The sequence below is a fragment of the Entelurus aequoreus genome, linkage group LG09 (genome assembly GCF_033978785.1).
Source record: "Entelurus aequoreus isolate RoL-2023_Sb linkage group LG09, RoL_Eaeq_v1.1, whole genome shotgun sequence".
Classification (NCBI taxonomy): domain Eukaryota; kingdom Metazoa; phylum Chordata; class Actinopteri; order Syngnathiformes; family Syngnathidae; genus Entelurus; species Entelurus aequoreus.
The window spans coordinates 64,324,034-64,344,752 of NC_084739.1; the positions used below are offsets into that span (position 1 = coordinate 64,324,034).

General features: G+C 40.4%; 1 protein-coding gene across 2 annotated transcripts in view; it reads left to right on the top strand.

Annotated features, from left to right (window-relative positions):
* Positions 1-20,719, top strand: part of LOC133657622 (erythroid differentiation-related factor 1-like) — a 62,427-nt gene that overhangs the window by 19,326 nt on the left and 22,382 nt on the right. For both annotated transcript variants that reach the window (XM_062059176.1, XM_062059178.1), the window contains exons 2-8: positions 963-1,042; positions 1,128-1,336; positions 3,709-3,775; positions 3,847-3,972; positions 4,053-4,316; positions 4,383-4,484; positions 5,775-5,896. In XM_062059176.1, coding sequence (XP_061915160.1) covers positions 963-1,042; positions 1,128-1,336; positions 3,709-3,775; positions 3,847-3,972; positions 4,053-4,316; positions 4,383-4,484; positions 5,775-5,896 — 970 coding nt within the window. The remainder of the gene's footprint in view (positions 1-962; positions 1,043-1,127; positions 1,337-3,708; positions 3,776-3,846; positions 3,973-4,052; positions 4,317-4,382; positions 4,485-5,774; positions 5,897-20,719) is intronic.

Sequence of the window (20,719 nt, forward strand, 5' to 3'; positions counted from 1 at the left end):
TTGCGGTCTCGCGTTTAACACTATTACTAATATTTAATTTGATAGGAAATGTATCTACTTCATGCAGTTTTCGTGTTTTGTTATATTGTGTGTTCTTACTTTATCATAAACACAAAATAATTTTGGTAAAATACTTTAAAAAAATGTCACACGGTCAAACCCGGAAGCTGATGTCATTCAGTTCTTTCTAAAAGCACGTTGAAATAAATGTTTTTTAAATTTTTTATTGAACAACAAACATTTATAATTCACTCAATAGTCAAGGCACTTTCAACAACAAGGAAAGAAAACAAAAGCAAATACAGATAGAGTATTAAATATTAATAAATAATACAAAAATAAATAAATAAATAAAAGACAAAAATGGCTACCTAAATCACTTTAAATGTTTTTAACAAAGATATACATTTAAGGGCTTTTGTACTCTTAATAATTCTCCAAGATTTGAACGTTGAAAATAAACGTTCTCAACTTTTCTAGAAGGAATCCCCGGCTGGTAGGTACTTCCGGGTTGCGGTCTCGCGTTTAACACTATTACTAATATTTAATTTGATATGAAATTGATGTACTTCATGTGGTGTTCATGCTTTGTTACATTTCGTGTTTTTACTTTATCATAAACACAAAATAATTTTGGTAAAAATGGTCACGTTGTCCAAAAACCGGAAGTTGTTGTGTGTCGCTGTCGTTAGTGACGGCTTGCTGTTGGGGGGGAGGAGAAGTCGAAGTTCTTATTTCGGGACTTCACTTGACTAAAGGTTACAGAATAAGACACGGAGGATGACTCGTTTTTGTATATTTATGTGACATTTTACCACACGGGGGTTTCCTGTCTGCAGTTGTCGAGAAGCTAGCTAGCTAGCTAAACTCACGTCAACAACTCATGTAGTCCACGGACTACCCACGCCGGGGAAAGCTTGCCGAGGTCTAATTGTGTTTCTGTGCCACTATGAGTGACTCAGCTGGGAACAAGTATCCTGGAATCACGACAGATAATGCCCAGGAAAAAAACACCATCTCTGTGATAGACGACAGCAAGCAGGTGAGTAGAAGGTTCTGGGTCTTTGTATGTTGGAAGTCATTCGCAATGCTAAACAATTTGTGTTGTTGTTGTTGTTGTTGTGAAGGACTCAGCCATGTGTTCCAGCAGCGGGGAAATCAAGAGCAGTGCTGTTGTCAAATACTGTGCGGCCCCACCTCCGAGCACGTATGCCCTCTTGCAGGAGAAGACCGACCTGAAGCTACCACCTGCCAACTGGCTGAGAGAGAACTCCCAACTGGGCAGTGCTGGCACCACCGTGTTAGGCTCCAGCAGCAAGAGCAAGCCCTTTTCAAGGTTCTATGATATATCCATCCATCTATCATCTTCCGCTTATCCGAGGTCGGGACGCGGGGGAAGCAGCCTAAGCTCCTTGTCCAGCTCCTCCCGGGGGATCTCGAGGCGTTCCCAGGCCAGCCGAGAGACATAGTCTTCCCGACGTGTCCTGGGTCTTCCCCGTGGCCTCCTACCGGTCGGACGTGCCCTAAACACCTCCTTAGGGAGGCGTACGGGTGGCATCCTGACCAGATGCCCGAACCACCTCATCTGGCTCCTCTCCATGTGGAGGAGCAGCGGCTTTAGTTTGAGCTCCCCCCGGATGGCATAACTTCTCACCCTATCTCTAAGGGAGAGCCCTGCCACCTGGCGGAGGAAACTCATTCCGGCCGCTTGTACTTGTGATAATAATAGTAATGGATTCGATTTTATATAGCACTTTTCTATTATTAAATACCGTATTTTTCGGACTATAAGTCGCTCCGGAGTATACATCGCACCGGCCGAAAATGCACAATAAAGAAGGAAAAAAACATATATACGTCACACTGGAGTATAAGTCGCATTTTTTGGTGAATCGTATTTGATAAAAGCCAACACCAAGAATAGACATTTGAAAGGCAATTTAAAATAAATAAAGAATAGTGAACAACAGGCTGAATAAGTGTACGTTATATGAGGCATAAATAACCAACTGAGAACGTGCCTGGTATGTTAACGTGACATATTATGGTAAGAGTCATTCAAATAACTATAACATAGAACATGCTATACGTTTACCAAACAATCTGTCACTCCCGATCGCTAAATCCCATGAAATCTTCTTCCTCGGTGTTGCCTCTGGTATGCGCCCCGCTAGCGTCCTTTCTTTCTGCTGCTTGATTGCTGTTCTCTGCAGCATATTTCACTACGTCCTGCTTGTAATCTGCAGTATATGATGTCCTTTTCGGTGCCATTTTAGTTCAGTTCTTCTCAGTTTTTATAAGTTACCGCCAATGTTGATGTGATCCATTTTAATAGCTTCGGCAGTAGCGTATAGCATATAGCAGTTAGCATATCATTACCCACAATGCACTTCTGCCATGACCCGCCCCCACCGAATTCTTATTGGTTAGCGTGTGAGTGACGATTGCTGACGTGTGTGTGACGATTGCGGACATTTTCTTCGTCGCTCACGCGAATGAGCTAAATAATATTATTTGATATTTTACGGTAATGTGTTAATAATTTCACACATAAGTCGCTCCGGAGTGTACGTCGCACCCACGGCCAAACTATGAAAAAAACGTCGACTTATAGTCCGAAAAATACGGTACTCAAAGCGCTCACAGAGAAGTGAGAACCCATCATTCATTCACACCTGGTGGTGGTAAGCTACATTTGTAGCCACAGCTGCTCTGGAGTAGACTGACGGAAGCGAGGCTACCTGTCATTCATTCAACATTCAGTCACCAGTGTGAGCGGCACCGGGGGCAAGGGTGAAGTGTCCTGCCCAAGGACACAACGGCAGCGATTTGGAGCGAACCTGCAACCCTCAGGTTTCTGGCACGGCCGCTCTACCCACTAGGCCATGATATTGTCCTTTTGGTCATAACCCAAAGCTCATGACCATAGGTGAGGATGGGAACGTAGATCCGACCGGTAAATTGAGAGCTTTGCCTTCCGGCTCAGCTCCTTCTTCACCACAACGGATCGATACGGCGTCCGCATTATTGAAGACGCCGCACCGAATCCGCCTGTCGATCTCATGATTCACTCTTCCCTCACTCGTGAACAAGACTTTGAGGTACTTGAACTCCTCCACTTGGGTAAGGGTCTTCTCTCCAACCCGAAAATGGCACTCCACCCGTTTTGAGGCATGTTTAAAAAAATAATACACTTTGTGACTTCAATAATAAATATGGCAGTGCCATGTTGGCATTTTTTTCCATAACTTGAGTTGATTTATTTTGGAAAACCTTGTTACATTGTTTAATGCATCCAGCGGGACATCACAACAAAATAAGGCATAATAATGTGTTAATTCCACGACTGTATATATCGGTATCGGTTGATATCGGAATCGGTAATTAAGAGTTGGACAATATCGGAATATCGGATATCGGAAAAAAAGCCATTATCGGACATCTCTATTAATAACCTTGTCAACTCAGCAGGGGTGTATGGTTTGCCAAATTCTTACCCTTTTGTGTGCAAATAAATCCATACAGCCATGATTGGACTGGATTTGAAACAATTGGTCATCCTCTTATTGTTTTATTTGCGGAAATTTAGCACATGTTAGGGGCCACAATGTAATGTTTAATTTTGTAACAGGCATTAATATAGTGTTGATTTAGTTTTTTGTTGGGTCAAAGGTATCACTAGTCACACTTATTCTGTATTTTTTGCAGTTTCGGGATGGCGTATGATTTTATTGACTGCATCGGGGATGACGTCGATGTCGTATCAGACTCTGAGGTTGGTGAAACCGTTACAGACCAGACACGGATGTGTTGCGGCGATACTGACTTGTCCTCTGATCCATTCAGAACATCAAGAAGCTCTTGAAAATCCCCTACAGCAAGTCCCACGTCAGCATGGCCGTGCATCGCGTGGGTCGCACCCTTCTTTTGGACGAGTTGGACATTCAAGAGCTCTTCATGAGATCCTCTCAGGTACCACAGTTGCCTAGTCCCGCCTTACAAACGACAGGAACCACGGTGGAAGTATAATGAGCTGTGTGTGTGTGTTGTAGACCGGGGATTGGACGTGGTTAAAAGACTTTTACCAGCGGCTGATGGATAAGAAGTGGCAGAGGAAAAAGAAGAGCAAAGAGCATTGGTATCAAAAAGCAATCCTCTCCAAGTTCCTCTACTACAGTATTAATGGCGACTGTGCCGCCGAGCCTGTAGAGGACAACTTGAACGATGGTGACTGCGAGGCGCAGGAGTTCAGCTCTTCGTGGCCCACCGCCTTCACCAGCTCCAACACGGATGAAGAGTCTGCTGCTTGTAAACAGGTAGCTTATTTAGCGTTATCCCCAGATTGATTACTTTTGAGTGACATTTCCCTCCAAATGTTGTAGGAAAGTGTGCCCATGGACAGCAAATACGCTCTGGGCCAGGTGACGGCGGTGCCACAAGAGCAGAACCTGCTGGCACTCTTTAACGAGGGCGAGAACAGTCAGGTGAGTCCATTAAGTCATGCTTTGACTAAGCACTAGGGGTGTAACGGCACACAAAAATTTCGGTTCGGTACGTACCTCGGTTTAGAGGTCATGGTTCGGTTCATTTTCGGTACAGTAAGAGAACAACAAAATATACATTTTTTGGTTATTTATTTACCAAATTTGTAAACAATGGCTTTATCCTTTTAACATTGGGAACACTATAATAATTCTGCCCACGTTAATCAACATTAAACTGCCTCAAGTTGTTGCTCAGATTAAATAAAATGACAAAACTTTTCTTAACATATAAAAAGTGCAACATTAAACAGTTTCAAGTCAACTCATCATGCTTAATTTATTACAGCATTTGGGAAGCCTTTAGCTGATTGTTATTATGTAAATGTTATATTTTTATCAACATGTGATAGCAGGGACCCTGCCATTCAAAACTAGGCTGCTGCATTACTAATGATTAATGTAACTATAGCTGAAAAAATGGTACAATAGCAATAGGAGAGACTATTCATCCCTGAACACCATGGAGTTCATGTAGGCTTAATGATCTAGTTACATTATTATATCAACTATCAGAGACAGAAACTCTTCATTTAACATAATGTCCTTTTTTGCTGCTTCAACACAGCTCAATCAGCACAGAAAAAGGTAAAGTGAAATAACAGACAGACAGGGCTTTGCTGTCCGTAACACACACACACAACGCAAAATGAGCTAACGTTACACGAAAAGCGAATTAGCCTTCACCTCAAGCCAGGACTGCGAGCGAGCTGAGCTACTTTTATATTTGTAAAAGGTCAACGGGCTCATAGTGATGTAACTAGTAGTTGACTGGGAGGTGTTTATTATAATTTGGGGAGAGTTCGCTGCCTGATGCTTACCTGCTAAACGCTAAGCACTGACTACATGCCCTCTGAATACGCACTGCTGATTGGCTGTTACCGCTCTGAATACGCACTGCTGATTGGCTGTTACCGCTCTGTTTGTAACCAATCAGATGGTTGTGTGGGTGGGACAATGCTGGGTGCTGTGTAGAGTACTGACAGAAACAGAGGCAGAAGGAAGAGGAGGCGGCTACTTAATATTGTTCGTGTGGAAACTCTTGTTACATTGTTTAATGCATCCAGCGGGGCATCACAACAAAATTAGGCATAACAATGTGTTAATTCCACAACTATATATCGGTATCGGTTGATATCTGAATCGGTAATTAAGAGTTGGACAATATCGGATATCGGCAAAAAAGCCATCATCGGACATCTCTAGTAATAATGATATTAATATTCTTTACAGGGTTTGAGGAACGACTTTGTGCGAAACATCATGTGGACCTTTGAAGACATCCACATGTTGGTCGGCTCCAACATGCCTATTTTCGGAGGGGGGCGCTACCCGGCCGTCAGCCTCAAACTCAGGTGGGAACTGTCAATACAGTGGAACTTGCCGAAGTCGACCAACTCATCAAGTCTCGGTCCACATATTCTTATTACTAAAAAAGTACCATCTTAAGTCGACGGGGGCTTAAAGTTTGAGATCCAAAGTTAAAATATACAGTAAATGAAAAATCTGTGTGTTTATGTCAGATAAAGTATTGGCAACTTCCTCATTATCGCTAAGCAGCGCAAAATGACAACAGCAACATAAGTGCTATAGCATGTTGTTATTACTTTAGCGCAAGCTTGTAACTAGGGATGTGCCGCTCAATCGGCTGATTTTCCCGAAAAAGTAGGTAATCGCGGTAATCTTTTCAGTCCCCCGGCTGACAAGCGACTAGCAGCTAATTGTCCACATGAGGGTTGCACGGCATACCGGTACCAGTATAGTATCGCGGTATTTATGAATAAAAAACGGTACTATACTCTGTTTGAAAAGTACCGGTTCCCCATTTATTTATTTTTTTAAATGGGCATGACGGCGCGTCGTCACGTCGTGACATTGCTGGTTTTACGAGCAGAGGAGCATGTTCAGCAGCGCACACACACTGAGTACTTACAAGCAGACACAGTGTGTAGACAGAAAAGGGAGAACGGACACATTTTGGCCTAAAAGCTAAAGATAAAGGTGAAGTTATAACACTGAAACGCCCTCAGGAAGAGCTGCTTTAAGACATGGCAAACTAGCTAGCAGCTGGCATCCATCCGCAGTCGGCAGTGTTTCAGCTACTTCTAAATCACTAATCCTCGCCTCCATGGCGACAAATAAAGTGAGTTTCTTACAAGTACCATTATCACTGCAGGACAAGGAATAGCTAAACATGCTTCACTACACACCGTAGGAGGATACAATAGCTCAACGGCGTCACCACTAACAAAAGATAGCGCTCCTCAATGTAAACAAATGCCATGGGCGGATCTACACCTGACATCCACTGTAATGATACCAAGTACAATAGTGTATCTAGTCGATACCACTATGATTACATCAATATTTTTTTATCGTCACAAAACCTTTTTTTTAAAATGTGTATTATGTTTATAAACTCAGGAAATACGTCCCTGGACACATGAGGACTTTGAATATGACCAATGTATGATCCTGTAACTACTTGGTATCGGATCGATGTGGTATCATTCAAAACTAATGTAAAGTATCCAAACAAGAGAAGAATAAGTGATTATTACATTTTAACAGAAGTGTAGATAGAACATGTTGAAACAGAAAATAAGCAGATATTAACATTAAATGAACAAGTAGATTAATAATCCATTTTCACAGCTTGTCCCTCATAATGTAGACAAAATAATAGGTGTATAAATGACACAATATGTTACTGCATATGTCAGCAGACTAATTAGGAGTCTTTGTTTGTTTACTTACTACTAAAAGACAAGTTGTCTAGTATGTTCACTATTTTATTTAAGGCCAAAATTGTTCTTCGATTGCAATAAGAAAAACATACAGTTAATGTACCGTAAGATTTTGTGTTAAAATAAAGCCATTAATGCCATTTTTTGCAGTTCCCTTTATTTAGAAAAGTATCAAAATACATTTTGGTACCGGTATCAGCACCAACATATTGGTATATCGGGACAACCCTAGTCCTATCTCCTTATACAGTGTGGAGTCGGCCCCAAAGCTAAAAATCACCTCCAAATGAACTCTTTCTTCGTACCTTAAATATCATTATCAATGGAGGACAAGGTTAAACATATTACACACCGAGAGAAAGCCAGAGGCAGGCATCCCAATAGCTAAGCTAACTACTAAGTTAGCTTGAAACAACACCAATAAATAAGTGCTTAGTAAACGTAAAAGAGATCTAGATGAAACCATGTTGCAGCAGAAAGTAAGCAGTTATCAACAGGCATTAACAAGAGTTTAGAGAGAGGATACTATAACAACTGTTGGTGTCACTGTCAGTACACGACACGTAAGAGGATGGCGGCTCGATCCATGAATAAGTGGTGTTTATATCAAGGGTAGTATCAGTATATGATGGATACATCAATCTTTTTATTTTCTCAAAATCATTTTTTCTGTTGTTTTTGTTAATACTTAAAAGCTCAGTGAATAATTCCCAGGATACCAGAGGACACAAATCAAAGGATTTAAATGAGTACTAGATAGTGGTTTTTGCTTTTGTTTAGTTATTGTGTACTATTGACTTTGTTTTGATCAATTGTATGTAGGGCTGCAACAACTAATCGATTAAATCGATTAAAATCGATTATTAAAATAGTTGCAGATTAATTAAGTCATCGATTCGTTGGATCCATGCTATTCGCATGCGCATTTTTTAAATTTATTTTTTAATTACATTTTTTATTTATTTTTATTTTTAATTAAACATTTTTTTTTATTTTTTTTTTTAAATAAACCTTTATTTATAAACTGCAACATTTACAAACAGCTGAGAAACAATAATCAAAATAAGTATGGTGCCAGTATGCTGTTTTTTTTCAATAAAATACTGGATAGGATAGAAATGTAGTTTGTCTCTTTTATCCGATTATTAATCGAAGTAATAATCGACAAATTAATCGATTATCAAATTAATCGATTAATTTGAAAATAATTTTTTTACATACAATTAGGGCTGCAGCTAACAGCCCTAATTGTATGTAAAAAAATTAATATAAGGAACGAGTTTGAATGTTGTGTTGATATTACTAAACAATCAATAGCATTCTACCCCAGGGCAGCTGTGGTTACAAATGTAGCTTACCACCACCAGGTGTGAATGAATGATAGGTTCCCACTTCTCTGTGAGCGCTTTGAGTATCTAATAATAATAATAATAATAATAATACCTGGGATTTATATAGCGCTTTTCTAAGTACCCAAAGTTGCTTTACATGTAGAACCCATCATTCATTCACACCTGGTGGTGGTAAGCTACTTTCATAGCTACAGCTGCCCTGGGGTAGAAAAGCGCGATATAAAATCTAATCCATTATTATTATTATTCACCATAAATACTGTACACTGCAAAAAATCAGTGTTCAAAAACAAGAAAAATTAAAGCTGCAAGCAGCATTGGTCGGGTCCGCCTTCTGGCAGGTGCTAGTCCTAGGTGTCCAATACTTTTGTCCAGTGGTAGTCCTGAGTGAGACCTACATAGAGGTTTTTGTTTCGTGTCTCTACGATATTGGTACTGGGAGTTAGAGGAAGTTGTGTCTGAGTTCACATTGTCATTATTATAGGCTATTGTGTGTATTGAGGCCGAAGAAGGTCTAATCGCAGTTTCGTTGTCATTTTTGGCACCGTAGCAGCATCAGTGCTGCGGGTCTTTGAAGGCTCGTAAAATCAAAACGGTAGCACTAAATAAAAATCCGTACACAACTTTTAATCAGAAGGGTTCAATCTCTCTCCTGTAGCAGTTTGAAGCCGAAACGACAAACGGGCTCAGAGGAGATAATGTTTGATGTTTGGTGACCGTTTGGTACAAAAATGTTGTTTTGAAATGGAGATAACAAACTTCCTGTTGATTTTTGCTGAAGGGTGTCAATGTATGAAATGTAGGTCTAGGCAAGACCTACATAGAGGTATTTGTTTCATGTCTCTACGACGTTCCTACCGGAAGTTACAAGCAGTTTTGTCAGAGTTTTCCTCTGAGGAGCAGTTTTTTCTCTTTTTTTTTCAAAAATTATGTAGAGCACAATTTTGAGTTTTGGGATTCGGTTTTTTTTTTAGATCACAGTTTCCACCAGTCCCAATGTGTGTGAGAATTTTGGTGAGTTTTGAAGTATTCTAAGGGGGTCAAATTAGAGGTCAAAAATCAAAAATGAGTGTTTTTAGTCATTTTTTGTCTTGAAGGGGAAATTGCCAACTTCCTGTTGGTTTTCGCCCGAAGAAGTGAAATTATGAATTGTAGGTCTAACTGAGACCTACATACAGGTTTTGGTTTCATGTATCTACGACCTTCCTAGTGGGAGTTATAGGCAGTTTTCTTCCTAGGGGGCGCTAGAGAGCAATTGTGTTTTTTTGGGTTTGGTTTTTTGACTAAAGTCTGCTGGCACACTTTTTGGATGTGTGTAAAAAATTTGGTGAGTTTTGAAGCATGTTAAGGGGGGCGAAGTAGTGCGCAAAGCTGCGGAAGAAGAAACAAAGAAGAAGAAGAAGAATAATAATTAAAGCTGCAAGCAGCATTGGTCGGGTCCGCCTTCTGGCAGGTGCTAGTCCTAGGTGTCCAATACTTTTGTCCAGTGGTAGTCCTGAGTGAGACCTACATAGAGGTTTTTGTTTCGTGTCTCTACGATATTGGTACTGGGAGTTACAGGAAGTTGTGTCTGAGTTCACATTGTCATTATAGGGTATTGTGTGTATTGAGGCCAAAGAAGGTCTAATCGCAGTTTCGTTGTCATTTTTGGCACCGTAGCAGCATCAGTGCTGCGGGTCTTTGAAGGCTCGTAAAATCAAAACGGTAGCACTAAATAAAAATCTGTACGCATCTTTTAATCAGAAGGGTTCAATCTCTCTCCTGTAGCAGTTTGAAGCCGAAACGACAAACGGGCTCAGAGGAGATAATGTTTGATGTTTGGTGACCGTTTGGTACAAAAATGTTGTTTTGAAATGGAGATAACAAACTTCCTGTTGATTTTTGCTGAAGGGTGTCAATGTATGAAATGTAGGTCTAAATGAGACCTACGTAGAGGTATTTTTTTCATGTCTCTACGACGTTCCTACCGGAAGTTACAAGCAGTTTTGTCCGATTTTTCCTCTGAGGAGCAGTTTTTTCTCTTTTTTTTCCAAAAATTATGTAGAGCACAATTTTGAGTTTTGGGATTTGGTTTTTTTTTTAGATCACAGTTTCCACCAGTCCCGATGTGTGTGCGAATTTTGGTGAGTTTTGAAGTATTTTAAGGGGGTCAAATTAGAGGTCAAAAATCAAAAATGAGTGATTTTCGTCATTTTTTGTCTTGAAGGGGAAATTGCCAACTTCCTGTTGGTTTTCGCCCGAAGAAGTGAAATTATGAATTGTAGGTCTAACTGAGACCTACATACAGGTTTTGGTTTCATGTCTCTACGACCTTCCTAGTGGGAGTTATAGGCAGTTTTCTACTTAGGGGGCGCTAGAGAGCAAGTGTATTTTTTTGGGTTTGGTTTTTAGACTAAAGTCTGCTGGCACACTTTTTGGATTTGTGTAAAAAATTTGGTGAGTTTTGAAGCATGTTAAGGGGGGCGTAGTAGTGCGCAAAGCTGCGGAAGAAGAAACAAAGAATAATTAAAGCTGCAAGCAGCATTGGTCGGGTCCGCCTTCTGGCAGGTGCTAGTCCTAGGTGTCCAATACTTTTGTCCAGTGGTAGTCCTGAGTGAGACCTACATAGAGGTTTTTGTTTCGTGTCTCTACGATATTCGTACTGGCAGTTAGAGGAAGTTGTGTCTGAGTTCACATTGTCATTATAGGCTATTGTGTGTATTGAGGCCAAAGAAGGTCTAATCGCAGTTTCGTTGTCATTTTTGGCACCGTAGCAGCATCAGTGCTGCGGGTCTTTGAAGGCTCGTAAAATCAAAACGGTAGCACTAAATAAAAATCCGTTCGCATCTTTTAATCAGAAGGGTTCAATCTCTCTCCTGTAGCAGTTTGAAGCCGAAACGACAAACGGGCTCAGAGGAGATAATGTTTGATGTTTGGTGACCGTTTGGTACAAAAATGTTGTTTTGAAATGGAGATAACAAACTTCCTGTTGATTTTTGCTGAAGGGTGTCAATGTATGAAATGTAGGTCTAAATAAGACCTACGTAGAGGTATTTTTTTCATGTCTCTACGACGTTCCTACCGGAAGTTACAAGCAGTTTTGTCCGATTTTTCCTCTGAGGAGCAGTTTTTTTTTTTTTTTTTCAAAAAATTATGTAGAGCACAATTTTGAGTTTTGGGATTCAGTTTTTTTTTTAGATCACAGTTTCCACCAGTCCCGATGTGTGTGAGAATTTTGGTGAGTTTTGAAGTATTTTAAGGGGGTCAAATTACAGCTCAAAAATCAAAAATGAGTGTTTTTAGTCATTTTTTGTCTTGAAGGGGAAATTGCCAGCTTCCTGTTGGTTTTCGCCCGAAGAAGTGAAATTATGAATTGTAGGTCTAACTGAGACCTACATACAGGTTTTTGTTTCATGTCTCTACGACCTTCCTAGTGGGAGTTAGAGGCATTTTTCTTCCTAGGGGGCGCTAGAGAGCAATGTTGATTTTTGGTATTTTTTTTTACCACTAAAGTGTGCTGTCCCCGGGGTTTAATGTGTATGTCAAATTTGGTGAGTTTTGAAGCATGTTAAGGGGGGCAAAGCAGTGCGCGACCGTGCGGAAGAATAATAAAGAATAATAATTAAAGCTGCAAGCAGCATTGGTCGGGTCCGCCTTTTGGCCGGTGCTAGTCCTAGGTGTCCAATATTTTAGTCCAGTGGTAGTCCTGAGTGAGACCTACATAGAGGTTTTTGTTTCGTGTCTCTACGATATTGGTACTGGGAGTTAGAGGAAGTTGTGTCTGTGTTTTTTTCCTAGGTGCTGCGGCACAGTGGTTGTTTTCTTTGAAGGTGCGTAAAATCACAGCAGCGGATCCATTTCACATTGTCATTATAGGCTATTGTGTGTATTGAGGCCAAAGAAGGTCTAATCGCAGTTTCGTTGTCATTTTTGGCACCGTAGCAGCATCAGTGCTGCGGGTCTTTGAAGGCTCGTAAAATCAAAACGGTAGCACTAAATAAAAATCCGTACGCATCTTTTAATCAGAAGGGTTCAATCTCTCTCCTGTAGCAGTTTGAAGCCGAAACGACAAACGCGCTCAGAGGAGATAATGTTTGATGTTTGGTGACCGTTTGGTACAAAAATGTTGTTTTGAAATGGAGATAACAAACTTCCTGTTGATTTTTGCTGAAGGGTGTCAATGTATGAAATGTAGGTCTAAATGAGACCTACGTAGAGGTATTTTTTTCATGTCTCTACGACGTTCCTACCGGAAGTTACAAGCAGTTTTGTCTGATTTTTCCTCTGAGGAGCAGTTTTTTCTCTTTTTTTTCCAAAAATTATGTAGAGCACAATTTTGAGTTTTGGGATTCGGTTTTTTTTTTAGATCACAGTTTCCACCAGTCCCAATGTGTGTGAGAAGTTTGGTGAGTTTTGAAGTATTTTAAGGGGGTCAAATTAGAGGTCAAAAATCAAAAATGAGTGTTTTTAGTCATTTTTTGTCTTGAAGGGGAAATAGCCAACTTCCTGTTGGTTTTCGCCCGAAGAAGTGAAATTATGAATTGTAGGTCTAACTGAGACCTACATACAGGTTTTGGTTTCATGTCTCTACGACCTTCCTAGTGGGAGTTATAGGCAGTTTTCTACTTAGGGGGCGCTAGAGAGCAAGTGTATTTTTTTGGGTTTGGTTTTTTGACTAAAGTCTGCTGGCACACTTTTTGGATGTGTGTAAAAAATTTGGTGAGTTTTGAAGTATGTTAAGGGGGGCTAAGTAGTGCGCAAAGCTGCGGAAAAATAATAATAATAATAATTAAAGCTGCAAGCAGCATTGGTCGGGTCCGCCTTCTGGCAGGTGCTAGTCCTAGGTGTCCAATACTTTTGTCCAGTGGTAGTCCTGAGTGAGACCTACATAGAGGTTTTTGTTTCGTGTCTCTACGATATTGGTACTGGGAGTTAGAGGAAGTTGTGTCTGAGTTCACATTGTCATTATAGGCTATTGTGTGTATTGAGGCCAAAGAAGGTCTAATCGCAGTTTCGTTGTCATTTTTGGCACCGTAGCAGCATCAGTGCTGCGGGTCTTTGAAGGCTCGTAAAATCAAAACGGTAGCACTAAATAAAAATCCGTACGCATCTTTTAATCAGAAGGGTTCAATCTCTCTCCTGTAGCAGTTTGAAGCCGAAACGACAAACGGGCTCAGAGGAGATAATGTTTGATGTTTGGTGACCGTTTGGTACAAAAATGTTGTTTTGAAATGGAGATAACAAACTTCCTGTTGATTTTTGCTGAAGGGTGTCAATGTATGAAATGTAGGTCTAAATGAGACCTACGTAGAGGTATTTTTTTCATGTCTCTACGACGTTCCTACCGGAAGTTACAAGCAGTTTTGTCCGATTTTTCCTCTGAGGAGCAGTTTTGTCTCTTTTTTTTCAAAAAATTATGTAGAGCACAATTTTGAGTTTTGGGATTCGGTTTTTTTTTTAGATCACAGTTTCCACCAGTCCCGATGTGTGTGAGAATTTTGGTGAGTTTTGAAGTATTTTAAGGGGGTCAAATTACAGCTCAAAAATCAAAAAAGAGTGTTTTTAGTCATTTTTTGTCTTGAAGGGGAAATTGCCAACTTCCTGTTGGTTTTCGCCCGAAGAAGTGAAATTATGAATTGTAGGTCTAAGTGAGACCTACATACAGGTTTTTGTTTCATGTCTCTACGACCTACCTAGTGGGAGTTAGAGGCATTTTTCTTCCTAGGGGGCGCTAGAGAGCAATGTTGTTTTTTCGGGTATGATTTTTGAATAACTTCATCTGGCCCACTTTTTGGATGTGTGCAAAAAATTTGGTGAGTTTTGAAGCATGTTAAGGGGGGCAAAGTAGTGCGCGACGGTGCGGAAGAAAAAAGAATAATAATAAAACCTTACAATTTCAATAGGGTCCTTTCGTCCCATTGCAAAAGGACTCCCTTTGGGATTCCTTTTGAAAAGGTCCTGTGCGGACCCTAATAAACATTACAATTTCAATAGGGTCCTTTCGTCCCATTGCAAAAGGACTCCCTTTGGGATTCCTTTTGAAAAGGTCCTGTGCGGACCCTAATAATTAAAGCTGCAAGCAGCATTGGTCGGGTCCGCCTTCTGGCAGGTGCTAGTCCTAGGTGTCCAATACTTTAGTCCAGTGGTAGTCCTGAGTGAGACCTACATAGAGGTTTTTGTTTCGTGTCTCTACGATATTGGTACTGGGAGTTAGAGGAAGTTGTGTCTGAGTTCACATTGTCATTATAGGGTATTGTGTGTATTGAGGCCAAAGAAGGTCTAATCGCAGTTTCGTTGTCATTTTTGGCACCGTAGCAACTTTAGTGCTGCGGGTCTTTGAAGGCTCGTAAAATCAAAACGGTAGCACTTATTAAAAATCCGTACGCATCTTGTAATCAGAAGGGTTCAATCTCTCTCCTGTAGCAGTTTGAAGCCGAAACGACAAACGCGCTCAGAGGAGATAATGTTTGATGTTTGGTGACCGTTTGGTACAAAAATGTTGTTTTGAAATGGAGATAACAAACTTCCTGTTGATTTTTGCTGAAGGGTGTCAATGTATGAAATGTAGGTCTAGGCAAGACCTACATAGAGGTATTTGTTTCATGTCTCTACGACGTTCCTACCGGAAGTTACAAGCAGTTTTGTCAGAGTTTTCCTCTGAGGAGCAGTTTTTTCTCTTTTTTTTTCAAAAATTATGTAGAGCACAATTTTGAGTTTTGGGATTCGGTTTTTTTTTTAGATCACAGTTTCCACCAGTCCCAATGTGTGTGAGAAGTTTGGTGAGTTTTGAAGTATTTTAAGGGGGTCAAATTAGAGGTCAAAAATCAAAAATGAGTGTTTTTAGTCATTTTTTGTCTTGAAGGGGAAATTGCCAACTTCCTGTTGATTTTCGCCCGAAGAAGTGAAATTATGAATTGTAGGTCTAACTGAGACCTACATACAGGTTTTGGTTTCATGTCTCTACGACCTTCCTAGTGGGAGTTATAGGCAGTTTTCTACTTAGGGGGCGCTAGAGAGCAAGTGTATTTTTTTGGGTTTGGTTTTTTGACTAAAGTCTGCTGGCACACTTTTTGGATGTGTGTAAAAAATTTGGTGAGTTTTGAAGCATGTTAAGGGGGGCTAAGTAGTGCGCAAAGCTGCGGAAAAATAATAATAATAATAATAATAATAAACATTACAATTTCAATAGGGTCCTTTCGTCCCATTGCAAAAGGACTCCCTTTGGGATTCCTTTTGAAAAGGTCCTGTGCGGACCCTAATAAAACCTTACAATTTCAATAGGGTCCTTTCGTCCCATTGCAAAAGGACTCCCTTTGGGATTCCTTTTGAAAAGGTCCTGTGCGGACCCTAATTAAAGCTGCAAGCAGCATTGGTCGGGTCCGCCTTCTGGCAGGTGCTAGTCCTAGGTGTCCAATACTTTAGTCCAGTGGTAGTCCTGAGTGAGACCTACATAGAGGTTTTTGTTTCGTGTCTCTACGATATTGGTACTGGGAGTTAGAGGAAGTTGTGTCTGAGTTCACATTGTCATTATAGGGTATTGTGTGTATTGAGGCCAAAGAAGGTCTAATCGCAGTTTCGTTGTCATTTTTGGCACCGTAGCAGCATCAGTGCTGCGGGTCTTTGAAGGCTCGTAAAATCAAAACGGTAGCACTTAATCATTATCCGTACGCATCTTTTAATCAGAAGGGTTCAATCTCTCTCCTGTAGCAGTTTGAAGCCGAAACGACAAACGCACTCAGAGGAGATAATGTTTGATGTTTGGTGACCGTTTGGTACAAAAATGTTGTTTTGAAATGGAGATAACAAACTTCCTGTTGATTTTTGCTGAAGGGTGTCAATCTATGAAATGTAGGTCTAGGCGAGACCTACATTAGAGGTATTGGTTTCATGTCTCTACGACGTTCCTACCGGAAGTTACAAGCAGTTTTGTCAGATTTTTCCTCTGAGGAGCAGTTTTTTCTCTGTTTTATTCCAAAAATTATGTAGAGCACAATTTTGAGTTTTGGGATTCGGTTTTTTTTTTAGATCGCAGTTTCCCGCAGTCCCGATGTGTGTGCGAATTTTGGTGAGTTTTGAAGTATTTTAAGGGGGTCAAATTACAGCTCAAAAATCAAAAATGAGTGTTTTTAGTCATTTTTTGTCTTGAAGGGGAAATTGCCAACTTCCTGTTGGTTTTCGCCCGAAGAAGTAAAATTATGAATTGTAGGTCTAAGTGAGACCTACATACAGGTTTTTGTTTCATGTCTCTACGACCTTCCTAGTGGGAGTTAGAGGCATTTTTCTACTTAGGGGGCGCTAGAGAGCAATGTTGATTTTTTGGGTGTGATTATTGAATAACTTCATCTGGCACACTTTTTGGATGTGTGCAAAAAATTTGGTGAGTTTTGAATTATGTTAAGGGGGGCAAAGTAGTGCGCAACGGAGCGGAAGAAAGAATAATAATAATTAAAGCTGCAAGCAGCATTGGTCGGGTCCGCCTTCTGGCAGGTGCTAGTCCTAGGTGTCCAATACTTTAGTCCAGTGGTAGTCCTGAGTGAGACCTACATAGAGGTTTTTGTTTCGTGTCTCTACGATATTGGTACTGGGAGTTAGAGGAAGTTGTGTCTGAGTTCACATTGTCATTATAGGCTATTGTGTGTATTGAGGCCAAAGAAGGTCTAATCGCAGTTTCGTTGTCATTTTTGGCACCGGAGCAGCATCAGTGCTGCGGGTCTTTGAAGGCTCGTAAAATCAAAACGGTAGCACTAAATAAAAATCCGTATAGAACTTTTAATCAGAAGGGTTCAATCTCTCTCCTGTAGCAGTTTGAAGCCGAAACGACAAACGCGCTCAGAGGAGATAATGTTTGATGTTTGGTGACCGTTTGGTACAAAAATGTTGTTTTGAAATGGAGATAACAAACTTCCTGTTGATTTTTGCTGAAGGGTGTCAATGTATGAAATGTAGGTCTAAATGAGACCTACATAGAGGTATTTTTTTCATGTCTCTACGACGTTCCTACCGGAAGTTACAAACAGTTTTGTCTGAGTTTTCCTCTAAAAAGCAGTTTTTTCTCTGTTTTATTAAAAAATTGCTCTAGAGCACAATTTTGAGTTTCGGGGTTCGGTTTTTTTTTGAGAGCGCAATTTCTACCAGTCCCAATGTGTGTGCGAAGTTTGGTGAGTTTTGAAGTATTTTAAGGGGGTCAAATTAGAGGTCAAAGATGTAAAAAACAGTGTTTTTAGTACTTTTTTTTAAAAAAAGGTAAATTGCCAATTTCCTGTTGATTTTCGCCCGAGAATGTGTCATTATGAGTTGTAGGTCTAGAGCAGACCTACATACAAGTTTTTGTTTCATGTCTCTACGACCTTCCTAGTGGGAGTTACAGGCAGTCTGTTTTTTTTTTTTCCTAGGGGGCGCTAGAGCTCAATTTTGTGTTTTGGGGTTAGGTTTTTATATTAAAGTGTGCTGTACCCGAGTTTGGATGTGTGTAAAAAATTTGGTGAGTTTTGAAGCATGTTAAGGGGGGCAAAGTAGTGCGCGACGGTGCGGAAGAAAGAAGAATAATAATAATAAAACCTTACAATTTCAATAGGGTCCTTTCGTCCCATTGCAAAAGGACTCCCTTTGGGATTCCTTTTGAAAAGGTCCTGTGCGGACCCTAATTAAAGCTGCAAGCAGCATTGGTCGGGTCCGCCTTCTGGCAGGTGCTAGTCCTAGGTGTCCAATACTTTTGTCCAGTGGTAGTCCTGAGTGAGACCTACATAGAGGTTTTTGTTTCGTGTCTCTACGATATTGGTACTGGGAGTTAGAGGAAGTTGTGTCTGAGTTCACATTGTCATTATAGGCTATTGTGTGTATTGAGGCCAAAGAAGGTCTAATCGCAGTTTCGTTGTCATTTTTGGCACCGTAGCAGCATCAGTGCTGCAGGTCTTTGAAGGCTCGTAAAATCAAAACGGTAGCACTAAATAAAAATCCGTTCGCATCTTTTAATCAGAAGGGTTCAATCTCTCTCCTGTAGCAGTTTGAAGCCGAAACGACAAACGGGCTCAGAGGAGATAATGTTTGATGTTTGGTGACCGTTTGGTACAAAAATGTTGTTTTGAAATGGAGATAACAAACTTCCTGTTGATTTTTGCTGAAGGGTGTCAATGTATGAAATGTAGGTCTAAATGAGACCTACGTAGAGGTATTTTTTTCATGTCTCTACGGCGTTCCTACCGGAAGTTACAAGCAGTTTTGTCAGAGTTTTCCTCTGAGGAGCAGTTTTTTGTCAGTTTTATAAAAAAATTGCTGTAGAGCACAATTTTGAGTTTTGGGGTTCGGTTTTTTTTTTAAATCACAGTTTCCACCAGTCCCGATGTGTGTGAGAAGTTTGGTGAGTTTTGAAGTATTTTAAGGGGGTCAAATTAGAGGTCAAAGATGTAAAAAACAGTGTTTTTAGGACATTTTTGTCAAAAATGGTAAATTGCCAATTTCCTGTTGGTTTTCGCCCGAGGATATACAATTATGAGTTGTAGGTCTAGAGCAGACCTACATACAGGTTTTTGTTTCATGTCTCTACGACCTTCCTAGTGGGAGTTACAGGCAGTCTGTTTTTTTTTTTTCCTAGGGGGCGCTAGAGCTCAATTTTGTGTTTTGGGGTTAGGTTTTTATATTAAAGTCTGCTGGCACACTTTTTGGATGTGTGTAAAAAATTTGGTGAGTTTTGAAGCATGTTAAGGGGGGCGAAGTAGTGCGCAAAGCTGCGGAATAATAATAATAAAGAATAATAATAATAATTAAAGCTGCAAGCAGCATTGGTCGGGTCCGCCTTCTGGCAGGTGCTAGTCCTAGGTGTCCAATACTTTAGTCCAGTGGTAGTCCTGAGTGAGACCTACATAGAGGTTTTTGTTTCGTGTCTCTACGATATTGGTACTGGGAGTTAGAGGAAGTTGTGTCTGAGTTCACATTGTCATTATAGGCTATTGTGTGTATTGAGGCCAAAGAAGGTCTAATCGCAGTTTCGTTGTCATTTTTGGCACCGTAGCAACTTTAGTGCTGCGGGTCTTTGAAGGCTCGTAAAATCAAAACGGTAGCACTTAATCATTATCCGTACGCATCTTTTAATCAGAAGGGTTCAATCTCTCTCCTGTAGCAGTTTGAAGCCGAAACGACAAACGCGCTCAGAGGAGATAATGTTTGATGTTTGGTGACCGTTTGGTACAAAAATGTTGTTTTGAAATGGAGATTACAAACTTCCTGTTGATTTTCGCTGAAGGATGTCAATCTATGAAATGTAGGTCTAGACAAGACCTACATAGAGGTATTTGTTTCATGTCTCTACGACGTTCCTACCGGAAGTTATAAGCAGTTTTGTCTGAGTTTTCCTCTAAAAAGCAGTTTTTTCTCAGTTTTATGTCAAAATTGCTCAAGGGCACAATTTTGATTTTCGGGGTTCGGTTATTTTTTGAGATCGCAATTTCTACCAGTCCCGATGTGTGTGAGAAGTTTGGTGAGTTTTGAAGTATTTTAAGGGGGTCAAATTAGAGGTCAAAGACGTAAAAAACAGTGTTTTTAGTACATTTTTGTCTTGAAGGGGAAATTGCCAACTTCCTGTTGGTTTTCGCCCGACGATGTAAAATTATGAGTTGTAGGTCTTTAGCAGACCTACATACAGGTTTTTGTTTCATGTCTCTACGACCTTCCTAGTGGGAGTTACAGGCAGTTTGTTTTTTTTTTTTCCTAGGGGGCGCTAGAGCGCAATTTTTATTTTTGGGGTTTGGTTTTGTTATTAACAAGCAATTTTCGCAGGTCCTGACTTGTGTGTCAAATTTGGTGAGTTTTGGAGCATGTTAAGTGGGTCAAATTGCTGTTCGAAGAGGCGGCCGGTATAATAATAATAATAAACATTACAATTTCAATAGGGTCCTTTCGTCCCATTGCAAAAGGACTCCCTTTGGGATTCCTTTTGAAAAGGTCCTGTGCGGACCCTAATAATAAAACCTTACAATTTCAATAGGGTCCTTTCGTCCCATTGCAAAAGGACTCCCTTTGGGATTCCTTTTGAAAAGGTCCTGTGCGGACCCTAATAATAAACATTACAATAACAATAGGTTCCTTTGTAACCAGTACAAAGGAC